The following is a 15,829-nucleotide window of genomic DNA, read 5'->3' as shown; positions in this document are numbered from 1 at the left end:
AACTTATAACCATGCCCTTTCCATTGTTGTAACAATCAGCTGTTTGAAGTCATGGAAACATACATAGCAACCGTTAGTTTTGCACCATTCTTTTTTAATAGCACTGTAGTTATTAACCTGTTTAATTAGATCACATGTTTTATATTATCTTTATATTGTTTCAGATTTTAAAACAAGAACTAGTTCAGAAAAAGGTGAGTGTGATTAGGCTACTGAACTTTTTATGGAGTTGGGTATCGGTAAATGTAACAAAGTAGCCTTTTGTATGTTAAGTCCCAATGAAATGTTTAGATTTGTTGAGCTTTTTGTAACCAAATCTAAACCAGAAAGTGAGAAAGGGATATAAATACCTTGTGTAGGGGACAAGGGAAAATCACATTCAAAATTGTTTTTCTTCATTGTATATGCTTCCACAAGGGTACTACCAACTCTGCCTGTAGATTATAAACAGAGGTAGGCCTAATTGTACGGCAACACAAATGCTTTTAATGCAAGCAGTCCAAACCCATGTGTTAGTGCTTTTTGTGATATTAAAAAAAATTACTCCACAAATCATTTTTAATGCATTGTCGATTTTTGAATGTGTATTAACTCATCAACATAATATACTCTGTTTCACCAATTTCTCTTTTGATTTAAGCTTTTACCGAAGCGTCTCGACTGGGAAGGAGAAGAACATGAACAATCATTAAGTGAATTTGTAAGTACCACAATGTAGATAGTTATTCAGGATTTCATTAAGCCTATTAATAATCTGTTGGATGATCAGTAGATGAATTACATTTAAGCTTAAATAATAATTAAAACAAATAATAAACATAATTTTAGTAAACTAAGTGGATAATTTTCCAAAAATACCAACTCATTCTAGCTATGTGCTTTAGTTCATAAAAAAAAATTCTGTGACATCCTGATCTTAAGAAGAAGGGATCTGAACTGAAGCAATTACATTACTTACATTCTCCAAGCTATTTGTGTATAAGTTTATGATAAACAGATGAACAAAAACCAAGGTTTTACATTTCCCGAAATAATTATTTGTTTTGAATTTACTAAAGCTTAGTAACATCAACAACCAAGTAACATCAATTTAATTTACTGAGCCAAAAAATCTCTTTCTTTGCAGGAACGGAAGTATCCACACATTCGTTCAACCCATCTTCTAGAGATCTGCAGTCGCATAGGTCCGATCCTCGACCGTGAGATCAAGCCTAATGTGAACGGACTGTCGACATTACTAGGAGCTGGACGTCAAAGTCTTCTAAGAACTGCCAAAGGTAATTATGTCTGTATTTTGTACATGACTTGCTAACGATAATTTCAGAGTTTGGTAGGAATAAGGTACAGATAAGAAATCCCTGACACTGTTCCTGCTCATGACCACGGCATTTATTTATTTATTTCCTCTCAACGGTTACACCATTTTACAGCGAATATATGGTATGTTACATGTTGTATCTAATAGCCACAAAATATTGAGCAACAGTAACTACTCTAGTAATAAATATACAATAAATAACAAATAATATAACAATAACAAAAGCATAAAGAGATTTACACACATTAACAATAATATTATAGTATCAACAATTTTGACTAGATCAAGTAAGTGTAAGTGATTGACGTTACAAACATGGCTGATATTGACAAACAAAACAATGAAGAAATGAAAAAAAAATTAAATTGTAGGACACTTGATTATGTATGAAGCCTGACTACATTGAGAAACAAGAAACAGTTAATGATACAGAGATACAAAACAACAGCAAAACAACAACAACAACAGGGAGATAAATAAAATTTGAAGCTATGTCGGTGTGAAGGCATGTCGGCTTCTTAAAGAGATCTTTATTAATTTTACCATACCTTATTCGTAATCTTTAGTGTAATTTTGTTGTGTATTTGTATTGACGATGAAGCAGTTCTTACCTTTTTTAATTACCTTTTTTAATTACCTTTTTTATGAATGGTGTTTAATCCTGAAGTACATCTAACGTGACATATTTATCAATAATTTGGAACTGCAGACAACTAAGGTATTTATAGAAACATAAACCTATGGTGAAAAAAATTAGGCACTTATCTCCTCTATGATGACCGAGGTGTTTCAGTTATCAAATTATGTTCTTCAGAGAGTGTGGAAATAGGTAGAAATTGTAGTTTTTGAAAGCAGCCTTTTTTTCTAATTATCAGGTTCTTGTAAATAGTTTTACAAATGTATGTATGTTAATTGTATGTTGAGTATTGATTTAGTATTTTGTTTTTTCTAGATGTTGAGAAACTGTTCATGCACGTTGTGGAATATTCGGCAAGATTCAACCATCGAGCTCTCTACCCACCTGTCACTTGCTCTACTCATAACATTGGTAAGTTTGACTAACTTTAACACTGGTAATCCATAATACATGACATGTTTACTTTACTTTAACCCCTTAACCGCCACGCACGAGATATGACGGGCGATACTAGTTTTCAGAGCAACCGCCACGTACGAGTTATCTCTTGTTGACGTAATCAGCTGTTGTGTTTTATTTTTAACAGCTCACTTCCCGCCTTATCTCCGGTATACGTACGTAAACCAGTTGTTGACAGTGCTGCAATCTGGTGGATTTTAGTGGTATTATAGGTCAGTAATGATCCCGATCAGTTCCGTTCGTAGTTTCAGTAAAACTCGTGCTTGCGGAAGCTTACGTTTACTGTGCGTGTCATTATAATTGTGGTTTTTGGTGGTTATTTACTTGGTAGTGTTGAATGAGTAGTAAATATTAGTCGTAATGGCTGGTGACATGCTTGAGGATGACGATTTATTAGAGTTCTAGACTTTATTGTAGGCCTAATTTTTATTATAACTCAAGAAACCCGCGAACCCCCCCCCCCCCCCCTCAAATTTTAGTATTGTTAAAGATAATGTTTTTGAAGATGTCTACAAACAATATTGATAACTATTTTCTTACCATTTTTTAAATGACAAGTAAAAATCGTCAAAAAAACAGCAAAAATAAGTGGCAATGGCGGATTTTGACTAGGCTACTTAGACGGCGGTTAAGGGGTTAAAATAGACAAAGAATGATCTCAGCAACACTTTGTTTTTGCCACAAAACGGACTATATATTAGGCAGTTATGTCTATCTCTTTTCAGTCCTTTTTACTAGTCCTTCTCAATACTTATATCATCCATACATTTTCATCCTTCATCGTACACTAGTCCTCCTAAATATTTGTCTCATCCATTTTCATCCTTTATCATATACTAGTCAATCCTGATACTTTATGATCATCTCTTTTAAATTTTCTTTTACTAGTCCCTCAGTTGTCTATTCTCATTCTTTTTCTTGCTCTAGTCCCAACACTTATGTGCACTCTTGCCAATACTTTCTCTATGTTTGCAGTGAAAGTGTTAAATGGACGAGAGAACTCTGGACCGTTACCGAGGAGTTATGCCGTGTCAAATCAGCTGTACAGCAAAACCCAGCTGTTGTGCTGTACACTGGGACATTTATCGGCGGTCTACTGCCTGCTGTTTGATCGTACCGGCAATTATGTCATCACTGTAAGTTTGCAAAATATACGGAGTGTGTCTGCATGCTTCATTCCATGTTACAACTTTGTACCTTTATTTTAAAGGTTAGGTCAGTGAGTAAAATAAAGTCCCAAAATCTTAGCGTAATGTAGACCAAAAGGGTGTCGAGTTAGTAAAATGCTAGGTTATAGTATGCTAGGTTATATCGTGTATTGGCTTAAAGTTATACCTGAACCTGAGATGGGTTACTGTACGTTTTCTTTTGATTATCATATTAAGATACTATTTTTACTGCCGTATACAATAATATTAAAATATTATAATTTAACTTGTTGAAGAAAAACTTAACTGTAGCCCAACTTATTCTAATAAACTCTAGGTCATAGTGTTGACTAAAATACTGATTGGCAAAGCATGTAATGGGCTCAGTTAATTAGTTAAACAATTCCAACAATACTAATTTGTGTTTTTTTTTCTGTATTGCTTTCTTGTCCGGTACATACTTTGCAATCAATTTTATACTAACTTCCTGATGAGCTAGAGACTTTAAACTTGAAACATAGCTCACAAATGGATGACAATGCAATATTATATCTTTTAATTTTCATATTTCCCTTGGACTACGCCCCATGGGCTTCCAAATTTTCCATGTTTACATTTGGAAAGAATGTAAATTATCATAAGTCAGCTGTAAATACTTAAATTTGACAGTTCACAGAGCAGAGGTTAAGAGTACAGGTTCTGCTCTCGAGACATTCTAAAAATATAAAACAAGCATTTCAAAGTAAAGATAAAACATCTGATTTCAGATAATAAGGTTTGGGTATCATGTAGCTTAGACGAGAAGGTATAGCTAGTGCTTCAGTCTTGCTATGTTTAGCTCTTGTGTTCCAGTATTAATTTCCGCAAGTAGCCAATGTTCTGTGTTACTGAAGCTACCCAGTATCTATTTTGCCACCAAGGTTGCTTTTTGGGTTGTGAATATCACATTTTACTGATAATACAAATGTTGTGGAATAATTTACGATTAAATTGGTTTGCAGGGCGCAGACGACTTGTTGGTCAAAGTGTGGAGTGCTATAGACGGCCGGTTGCTGGCTACTCTGAGGGGAGCGTCGGCCGAGATCTCAGACATTGCTATCAACATGGAGAACACATTGTTGGCGGCCGGCAGCATAGACAGGCTCATACGAGTGTGGTGCCTTCAGACTGCTGCTCCAGTGAGTAATTTTTTATAACCCTTCCTCACATTGTAGGACGCTAGGCTCTGTACCGGAACCATTTTGACACTCCAGGGGGTCACGACATTAAACAAATTCCTTGGTTGATTGGCGAGATTTGAATTTGAACCCAGGATCGTGAGGATCTAAGTCTCACGCTCTACCATTAGATCTCCATGCTCCCCAGTGGCATTGGTCACATGATTCTAATGTTGTTGTAATTTCTCACAGAACTTAAACCAAAGGTTTACAATTGCTTTAAATTTAACTCAGGATTCAATAATGCAAATAATAGTTTAACATGTAATATATGAGTAGTAAAATATTATAAACCCTCAAAATGTTAGAAATTATCTCATTCATTTTATAATCTCAGACTTAGGAGTTATTTTAGTGTATCTTGATGAAAAAGTTTTCAACGTTTTAAAATTAGTCCCATATTCATATTATGTCAGTGTCAAGAGTCCAATTTATTTCAGATTTGATTGGATGGTAAAAATGTTATTATTGCCTGTATTTTTGTCACCTTAAAGGCAAGTAAAAAATTGTATATAACTTATAGGGATTTGGGATTTTATTTTTTAAGTATTGGTGTTGAGATTTAAAATTTAAAACTGTGTTCAGTAAGAGAAATCATGTTTTTACAAAACATTGAACATATATTTTCCCACAGGTGGCAATACTGACATCTCACACAGGCATGATCACTGGTGTCAACTTCTGTCCGGGAGTCATAGACGGGAGATATTACTTAGCCTCCACCAGCTCCGACGGCTCTGTCGCTATCTGGGGATACTCGACCAAGAACAAAGTTACCACTTTTAAGTAAGTCTCTGAAACTGCTGAGTTAAAGTAATCTATTTATGGGGGTTCTTGGTATATTTGCTTGTAAACGATTCACACTCACTTTGTTTTCGGTTAACTTTTGGGTATGATAATTCAATTCAAAACTTCTTTATTCTGTCACATGTAAATTGTTTACAAAGAATAGAGTCAGACCTAACCTAAATTATACATATTGTTATTAATATCTAAAAATACATCCCATTTGAGTTTTCAGCTCTTAGGATAATATATACAACATACGTTACACACATCACTCCAAGAAATCATGGAAAAAAAACTACAACTGAGTCTTAAAAATTAATAAAAGCAATAGCAATACTTAAAATAAGGATTATATACATACAGTTATTACTATATCCTAGAATAACCATGTGCAGCAAAGATTTTTCTAATTGTAATTTTCAGGTATGTCTTAAATATAATAATTTTGACTATGAGAAACAATTTTGGAGAGAGTAAAACGTTGATTCAATCAAGTATGCCTTCAATAGTCTCAAAAACTTATTTTGGTTTTTTTCCAATTTAATATTTCCCGGGAGGCCATCAAAAAATCTATTTCCGACATATATGTTGTTTTCTTTTTGAAAAATTCCAAATTATGTTGTTCTACTAAACGATGAGCTCTAGTATTATAAGAATGTGTTGTATTGCCAATCGAAATCCTATTGCCAAGTAATGTAAATTTTATTGTTTCATAAATTTATAAACTGTAAACTGTGAATATTTTTAAATCTTTAAAAATATGTTTTACAGAATCTTTTGATTTTAAATGAAACATTATTCTTAAAGCTCTTTTTTGCTGAATCAGAATTTTATCCATTTTCTTCTTTGTTGTTGATCCATATATACAAACACCATAAGCAATATGTGAATGTATTAGAGCAAAATATATGGATTTTAAGGTTTTACTATTACAGGAGTAGACCAGTCTCCTCAAAGCATATAGACCACTTGAGGTTTTATTCATAATATGATTAATATGGTTGTCCCAAGATAGGTGTTCATCTATAGTCAAGCCTAAGAATTAGATTTCATTTAAATGATTTAGTATTTCATGTTCTAGGAATATTGTTGGACTTATTTGATTTTTTCCTTTTTTTCTTGAAAAAGATACAAAACTTGATTTACTGGAGTTTAATAGCAGATTTTTACTATTTAAAAAGTCTTTAATCAGTGATGAGCCAACGTAGGATGATATTTCTATGTTCTCTTTATGAGACAATGACGTTGGTATCATCTGCATAAAGACACACTTTTCTATTTCTGTCCCCCATCATTCTAGGTAGCCCCTTTAGGTAACGTAGAATCAGTAAAGGGCCGAGAATAGATCCCTGAGGGACACCATATTGGATTGGTAATGGACGAGAAGCAAATTTTACTTTATACATAAACTTCTGATGATCTGTAAAATACTCTATTTCTACATATTTTTTCCTTTCTGTGAGGTAGGAGCAAAACCAAGCCAATTCTGTACTTTTTACACCTAGAGAGCTTATAACTTGGATCAGTTTGCAGTGCTCAACACTATCAAAAGCTCGGGATAAGTCCAAAAAAATGCCAACGACTTTCACCTCTTATCAACAGATTCGATTATTGACTCAACAAACTCAATACCGGCTGTTATATAGTCGACTTATTTGGCCTAAAACCATGCTATTCATTATCCAGCAACATGTTTGATTCGGAAGGTAGTTTGAAAATTGGTTAAAAACAACTTTCTCAAGGATTTTTGAGAATACTGGAAGCAGTGATATAGGCCTGTAACAATTAATATCTTCTGGATTACCTTTTTTGAAAATTGGAACTACTTTGGCTGTTTTGAATTGTTCGGGGAACACTCCTGTTATCAGTGAATAATTAATTATATGAGTTAAATGTGAGCAGATTAATGGCAACGCTGTCTTAATGGTTGATATAGGTATTTCATCATTGCCTGATGAGGGTTTATTTTCAAAAGATAATATTATTTTTTCAACATCTCTCTCCGTGACAGTTGAAAATTGAAAAGTTGTATTTAAATGTGTTTTAAACTGAGTATTTGCTGGTGGCACTATGGTTATTTTAGGAACTATAAAATCTTTTACAATATTGACAAAAAATGTATTAAAAGTTTCGCAATACATTTGATACATTTGAAAGATTATTGTGGATCATAACAATGGGCGTAAAACAAGTTTTCACTATATTCCGCGATCTGGATTCTGGTTCTGTTCTAAGGGAAGAAAGTAATTAAAACGTCACAAGACTAAAGGTGGAGTATTACAAAGGAAACACTCTTAGGCCCGGTTCACATGAACGACTTACCTAGCAGGCTAACATCGTTCGTGTGAACCGGGCCTTAGAGAACTTCTTGGTAGTCGAAGAAGCTGTAAGAAGCTAGTAAGAATGAAAAATACTGAAAGAAAAAAAACAATTAGTTCTAATAGGAAGTGTTCTAAGCTTACAACTTTTCCGTTTCCAGCCCCAAGCCGATCCAGTTCATCGAGCGCACAAGGCCCGGCAGCGCACAGATGATCAGTGCTGCATTCAGCAGTGGGGGGATGTTCCTGGCGGCCGGCAGTGCGGACCAGTACGTGAGGGTGTACAAGTTGTCCGGTCCGACGGGACCTACTCGGGTACTGGAGGTGGAGGCTCATAGTGACCGTGTAGACAGCATCCAGTGGGCCAATCATGGGCTGCGGTTCGTCAGCGGCAGCAAGGACGGGACAGCACTCATCTGGAGATATAGCAGACAGCAATGGAAGAATCTGAGGCTTAGCATGGCTACCAAGTTACCAAGGTGAGACACAGAAATTGACTTTTGAATGTCTTGGTGTGAAAGAGTGTCTACTGGCTTTTACTATGAAGCTCTGAGTTTAAGCTGTAGCCAATTATAAAACGAAAATTAATCAATTTTAATGAGCCCAGTGTAATGTGTTGCGACCTTTTACACAATGGATACACAGTCTATTAGCCCCTGGAGTTTTTATCCTAATCAGCAAGCTGCATTTCCATTAAAATTAGGGATGGACGGGTCCCGAAATTTCGGGAATTTTTCGGGAAAAAAATATTCCCGATTATTGGGACGGGATTACATTTGACTCGGGAATTTTTCGAGTCATACCGACGATCGCGCCGTGACCGCGAGTCATACCGACGATAACCCCGTGACCGCGGAGTCATACCGACGATCGCGCCGTGACCGCGAGTCATACCGACGATCGCGCTGTGACCGCGAGTCATACCGACGATCGCGCCGTGACCACGAGTCATGACGACGATCGCGCCGTGACCGCGGAGTCATGCTGACGATCGAGCCGTGTTCGCGAGTCATACCGACGATCATGCCGTGACCGCGAGTCACCGCGAGTCATGACGACGATCGCGCCGTGACCGCGGAGTCATGCTGACGATCGAGCCGTGTTCGCGAGTCATACCGACGATCATGCCGTGACCGCGAGTCATACCGACGATAACCCCGTGACCGCGGAGTCATACCGACGATCGCGCCGTGACCGCGGAGTCCTACCGACGATCGCGCCGTGACCGCGAGTCATACCGACGATCGCGCCGTGACCGCGGAGTCATGCTGACGATCGAGCCGTGATCGCGAGTCATACCGACGATCGCGCCGTGACCGCGAGTCATACCGACGATAACCCCGTGACCGCGGAGTCATACCGACGATCGCGCCGTGACCGCGAGTCATACCGACGATCGCGCTGTGACCGCGAGTCATACCGACGATCGCGCCGTGACCACGAGTCATGACGACGATCGCGCCGTGACCGCGGAGTCATGCTGACGATCGAGCCGTGTTCGCGAGTCATACCGACGATCATGCCGTGACCGCGAGTCACCGCGAGTCATGACGACGATCGCGCCGTGACCGCGGAGTCATGCTGACGATCGAGCCGTGTTCGCGAGTCATACCGACGATCATGCCGTGACCGCGAGTCATACCGACGATAACCCCGTGACCGCGGAGTCATACCGACGATCGCGCCGTGACCGCGGAGTCCTACCGACAATCGCGCCGTGACCGCGAGTCATGACGACGATCGCGTGGTGACCGCGAGTCATACCGACGGTCGCGCCGTGATCGCGAGTCATGACGACGATCTCGCCGTGACCGTGAGTCGTACAGACGATCACCCCGTGACCCGCGAGTCACAAGTTACTATAGGTACCTGTAAATTGTTACCCATTTTTTGGTTTTTATAGATCAGTGCCACAAATGGTAAAAATTGATTTCGTATGTCTTTTTTTGGTAACTGCAATACAGTACTTTCTTTTTATGCACAGAAAAAAATCCCGTCCCGTCCCGTCCCGAAAATCGGGAAGGAAATAAAAATCCCGTCCCGTCCCGTCCCGAACTAAAAATTCAATCCCGTCCATCCCTAATTAAAATATATTATTTTACAAAAAGTTACCGGTATTCATTCAATTTGGCTACGCCAAAATTTTTTGTCAGAAATTAGCAGTATATTAGCACACTCTGTTGGTGGATCAATTCAACTACGTTCATTTTCATACCAATACCCTCTACAGTTTTAAACATTGTAATGTGGAATAGCCAAAGCTACCGATCACTGTAAGGTATTCACTTATTTTACTAAGAGTTCACATGAGTCAATCATTTTAATTTAAATCATTCCAAGTCATATATTTTTAACCCTTTGAGTGCCAACGTCCGGGGAACCGGACGTTTTTAAAACGAGCCAAAAGTGCCGACGTCCGGCCGACCGGACGTTTTTAGAACGAGCCAAAAGTGCCAACGTCCGGCTGACCGGACGTTTCGTAATGATCGAACAGTTGTCATAACAACCGAATGGATACTCGGATTCTTTTAACCCATATATTAACATTGAGTCGAAAGTTACTAGATGCGATACATCGATTTTCGTTGGTCGAAATATATCGAAAATTCGATTTTTACGAAATTTTAACCTAAAAATCGCCAGATCGCGCTCGGCATTTTTAGCGCGACCTTCGGGAAAAATCATCGGCATTTTTTGAGCGTTACTTTTATTTCTCGCCTGGCACTCTAAGGGTTAACTTAGCCACAGGACAAAATAGTTTTATTTTATTTTTATCCTCCAAAATAAAACAATTAACCATTCAATAAAAAAAATAATTTTGTGTTATTCGGTCAAAAAAAGGAATTTTATTGAGCCATATGAAAATCATAATTTTTTGTGGGATACCATGTAGAAACATGTACCGTGTTTTGATACCAAAAACAAGTTTGCAACTTGTTCAGGAACTGTTCATCTGTAAATAGTAGTTTTCACCACTAGGAGCAAAAGCAGCTGTTTTTGGTACGCAATAGAGCTTGGAAATACAATTGAGTTGAGTACCTAAGAGACACTTTCGCTCAGTGTGATGAACAACTATTTTCATCATACTGTAGAAATAACCTTATAATCGTTAAGTATTTGAGTTTAGTGGCTACATCACATCAAATTTGACACCTCTGTTATGTTGACAGAAAGACAAATGTAGCGGAGGACGTACCTCAGGGAGAAGAAGAAGCCAAACAGAAGGTGAAGGTGACCATGGTGTCGTGGGACTGTCGGGACAAGTGGGTTGTGACTGCATGCAGTGACCACACTCTCAAGGTAATATTTTGTTTAAACTTATGTCCTTCCACGGTTGTCAGCTAATACGACTAGTACAAGAAAATTTTGTATATGTGTGTTACTCTTTTGTTAAGTTGCGTTTACATTTTTTTACTATGGTTTCACTTAACCATAGTTAGGTTTTGGTTTAAGAGGGTGCTGTCAATAGAAGTTTTACTGTATTTTGGAAGCAGTGTTAGTTAAACAGGAATCCATCTAAGTAAAGGAAGGCTGAATGTAAATAATGTTGTAGGTTTGGGACTCTTTCACTGGGACATTACTGCAGCTCTTATCAGGCCACAAGGATGAAGTGTTTGTATTGGAAGGCCATCCTCATGACAATCAGGTAAAAAAATTGGTTTTATAATTTTTTCATTAGCAATAAAAACGTTATCATAGCATTCACATTGTGTCCCCTACCCTCTATTTGTTTTAATTTTGTTCTTTTGGTTTCCGATTTTGACCACAATACAATATTCTCTATGTGGTTTTGTTTAGCAATTTTACAGCTGTTGCTGGGTTTATGTACAAATCTTGTCTTTCAGGTGATATCGGACAAGAGAAAATTTAAATCTCAAAAAATGTTGTGTTAGGTTTGTTTTTTACTGTGATGGAAAATGTTTGTGATAATCCCTTTTTTACGGAAAGTAAATACAAAAATGTTAAATAATCATTGACACTCACTTTTACACGTATGCTGTTATTGTTTTATAAGACGGTAAATACATATAAAATATGTTATTGGCAATTGATTTCGATTGGACGATCCAATAACCATCAGACCCAATAAGCGAATGACCAATAGGCAAACGTCATTCGCCTATTGGTTCTGATATAAAAAACAGAGGGCCAGGCTTACAAGTTACCATAGGATTGCATCACAGCTGGAACTGGTTATTGTGCATAAAATTTATTAGGTCTGATGATAATTGATAAAGTGTTCAATATTAATAACAAACAATAGGCTGATTAAGAAGGTTAATCCATTAATATTCATTTCCCAAAAACGAACTTCAAACAAAGAACTTTTTGTGTTAATAGATCTTCATGAGTGCCGGACACGATGGTTTGATCCTCTTGTGGAACGTCGTCTCAGGCAAGATGATTGCTTCGTTCCAGAACAACATAGAGAACCAGGGTCACGGAGCTGTGTTTGACGCCAAGTGGTCGCCTGATGGTACGATGCTAGCGGCCACAGACAGTCACGGACAGATACTCATGTTCGGACTGGGCAGTAAACCAGCTCGAATGTTACAGGTATACGCTTATTTCGAGTGTAAAGTGTTAGTAAAAAATAATTTGAATTTTTCTGAGAAACAACAAACCGCTGTGCCCAAAAATAATGAAGAAGACTCAAGAACACTTAGTCTTCTTTCTTCTCCCTTCTGATGAAGTCCCTGATGAGTGAAAGCCATCTTTATCAGAGAAAATGTCGGGTGTATTTTGTGTAATGTTTTAATACCTAAAAATATAAACAACCCTTTTGTTGATTCTCTACTGTAATGGTATTTCTACTTTTTTGCATAGGTTTTTTTAGATAACACTCAGAAATACAGATGACTTTTTCAGTTATGGATCACCATCCTGATGTAGCCATATTATTGAGTTTCTTTGTCTAATGTGTCAATGTGTAATATTATATGACAAAATTCTGGCTAAACAAAGTTTTTTCTCTTGGTAGTTAAGATCACATTACAATCAAAATTGACATCTCGACTATAACTTTTCTTAGTTAAGGAATAGGCTATTAAGGCTATTCTGTTTTTATGGCTATTCTCTATACCTTTTCCCATCACATCCATAGAAAAACTATCCCGACTGATGGTGGCGCTGAAAGAATATTACCTTGACCGGATGGCCATGGTTTGGCGGGATGGCATGCGTTAGGCCTAGATGCAGCAGAGGGTGTATGTGTGAGTGACTGTATGTTAGGGAAGATGAATAAATCTATGCTATTTTATTACTTCTTATACTTCAAACTTTATCGTAAATTTTGTTAATATTAGTTTTTAGAGGTTAAAAACTGTAAGAAAGGACCATGAGGTCCTAAGTTCATCTCAGTATAGAAGGATTTTCATTTAATTTCATTTTGGTGTTTCAGTTGCCCAAAGAGTTATTCTTCCACACGGACTACCGGCCATTGGTGAGAGATGCCAGTCATGCTGTGCTGGATGAACAGACGCAGATGGCGCCACACCTGATGCCTCCACCGTTCCTGGTGGATGTAGACGGCAACCCCTACCCACCCCATCTGCAACGGCTAGTCCCCGGCAGGGAGAACTGTACTACGGAACAACTGGTGCCCAACATCATCTTCAACCAGGAGGGTGAGTGTGAGGTCTACTATGAATATAATTGGTTTGATTAGCAATCAAAGTGGTAAAATATAATACATCTTCTAATCTAACACAACTCGATATGTATGTACAAGTATTGAAAGGGCAATCAATCAATAAAAAATTCTTACTCATTGCGTCAATGTAATATGTGATTTATAATAACATGGATTTAAACAATACTATATAAATTTGAATGACTTGCAGGTACTTGCAGGCATTAATTGAAAGCTAGCCATGGCACTGCTGAACAATAGTCGCCTTAGGACCACTATATGGTGGACCAACCCTTGGGTCCACTTTAACCTGACAATGAGTCTAAGACTATACAAATTTAATTTAAAAACCCCCACATTTTAATAACAAAATAAATCACACAAAAGTGTAATAATCTGGTATTTTGCATAATTTAAGACTTGTTATACATATTTAGATACCGGTAGGCCATAGTTTTATTTATTCCTGGAATTAAAAGGAGAAAGTTCAATGCCGCAAGAGCTAGACAGTCGCTATGTCTAGGATATGCAAGGCTGTTTCTTTTTTTCTGTATCATATAACTGTGAAAGTCGAAATTATTATGTAAATTTGACAAATGTATGATGCTGATGTGTAGGCCAGCAAGAAGTGATCCAGGGAGTTCAAGATGCAAGATCTCACATCGACCAGATGATACTAGCGTTGGCACATCAGGTGAACCCACAGCAACCTTCACAGCACCGGCTGGCCACTACGTCTCCACGGACACAGCGTGAGTGTTGCCAACTTGACAAGCAATCAGAGCATGCAGAGTTAAAAAGTAATTGTATGACAGTGTTGGTTTTATTTTTTAAATGGTTGGCAACCTTTTTCAACCTTGCGTTTACCCGTCTAAATAATGGTACAATGAGTTCTGGGCAAGAAATCATTGACTTTCTGAAGCTTTCTTGTGAAGTAAACATACAAAAATTATATCAACCAGCTGTCACCAATTTTCTATTTTATACAAATGTAGATGAATGAGTCAGTACACTCTTACAGACGCTAAAATTCTATTCTGTACATAATTTTTTTTTGAGATAGTTGACATGACATACAAAATGGTACATTATAGCTTACAAGTCCTTCTACAAGTTTTTTTTGGTAAAAAGAGTCAGCATATTTTACATCAGCGCAATCTGTTGGTAGCTCATTTCAACTATGTCAAATTTCTTAAAAATACTGGCCAACACTTTTACATGGGAATGGAATGACCAGTTCTTTTCAACAGTCAGAGTTAAAGAGTATATGGATGTGTCAGTACCTGAAGACAATCCTGGGTGTTTATTGGTTCTTAGAAAAATAAGTGATTCCAGGAATGATGTGTTGATTCACTGATGTGTTACAGGTACAGGAGCTCGTAGAGAGGGAGATGTGGAAGGAGTCAGACAATCTAGAGGTAACTGGCAGAGAGATGAGATACGATGGACACAGAAGGTGATGGTCAAACCTCTGGACCTGGCATCGTTGAACACTGCTAGAGCCAAGATGTAAGTTGTGCACTTTGGTATGTGTGAAGAGGAAGAGAATCTAACATGAAAAGTCTGGAATGCTTTTCCAGGGTCTGGACAGTCCAAGGAATTTCTTGGAGATTACAATACAATGGGGTAGCAAATTTTGGCCCTCGTGTCACAGGCCAAAATCCAGTTGCTTTATAAAGTATTGATTGTGATGCTAAAATCTGTTTATTCATAATGTTGTACACAATCTCCCCCATATCACAATGAAATAGTGAACATCTTTCGCAGTCACGTCACAATAATTGTGATTATCTTCTGCAATTACGGCAAAAGCGTGGACGTCTCCTGCATGTACAGCAAAATCCTGAACCACAGTCATAGAAAAAAAAATCCTGAACACCTTTCACAGTCTTGGTCACTAATATCTTCTCGTCATCAATAACTTCTGTGGTTACGGCAAAGCTGTGAGCGTTTTCTGCAGTCACAGCGAAATACTGAACATCCTCCACGGACACAGCAAAATCCTGAACATCACAGTCTCGTCAAAATCATAACCTCTTCCACCGTCACAGCGTTTTTCTGAATATCTTCTATGGCCACATTGAAATTGTGAACATCTTTTGCGGTCAGGGCCGGGGAGGGCTTGAGGGGCTTCAGTCTCCCCAAAACTTGAAAATATTGGGGACTTGCAGATTCTTAGCTGGAAGTGAGGCAGTTGGATTAAAGGAGCCAAGAGCTTTTGATTTAACCAGGTAGTAATTAGGGATTTCCCCTACACCACCAGACTAAGTAATTTTGAGTAACATAAATAACTAGTGGTGACTGCCGAGAT

The 15,829-nt window shown here is 37.9% G+C and overlaps 1 protein-coding gene across 2 annotated transcripts in view; it reads left to right on the top strand.

Annotated features, from left to right (window-relative positions):
• Window positions 1-15,829, top strand: part of LOC128992074 (bromodomain and WD repeat-containing protein 3-like) — a 41,211-nt gene that overhangs the window by 5,488 nt on the left and 19,894 nt on the right. For both annotated transcript variants that reach the window (XM_054415472.1, XM_054415471.1), the window contains exons 3-16: window positions 165-194; window positions 641-700; window positions 1,127-1,277; window positions 2,271-2,366; window positions 3,390-3,550; window positions 4,564-4,740; window positions 5,414-5,565; window positions 8,048-8,365; window positions 11,057-11,186; window positions 11,440-11,532; window positions 12,228-12,443; window positions 13,288-13,513; window positions 14,136-14,270; window positions 14,886-15,027. In XM_054415472.1, the coding sequence (XP_054271447.1) occupies window positions 165-194; window positions 641-700; window positions 1,127-1,277; window positions 2,271-2,366; window positions 3,390-3,550; window positions 4,564-4,740; window positions 5,414-5,565; window positions 8,048-8,365; window positions 11,057-11,186; window positions 11,440-11,532; window positions 12,228-12,443; window positions 13,288-13,513; window positions 14,136-14,270; window positions 14,886-15,027 (2,087 nt within the window). The remainder of the gene's footprint in view (window positions 1-164; window positions 195-640; window positions 701-1,126; window positions 1,278-2,270; window positions 2,367-3,389; window positions 3,551-4,563; window positions 4,741-5,413; window positions 5,566-8,047; window positions 8,366-11,056; window positions 11,187-11,439; window positions 11,533-12,227; window positions 12,444-13,287; window positions 13,514-14,135; window positions 14,271-14,885; window positions 15,028-15,829) is intronic.

The sequence above is a fragment of the Macrosteles quadrilineatus genome, unplaced genomic scaffold (assembly GCF_028750875.1).
Source record: "Macrosteles quadrilineatus isolate MER2022 unplaced genomic scaffold, UCM_ALF_1.0 Scaffold_4__1_contigs__length_99947679, whole genome shotgun sequence".
Taxonomy (NCBI): domain Eukaryota; kingdom Metazoa; phylum Arthropoda; class Insecta; order Hemiptera; family Cicadellidae; genus Macrosteles; species Macrosteles quadrilineatus.
This window is presented reverse-complemented; position numbering and strand designations above follow the sequence as displayed.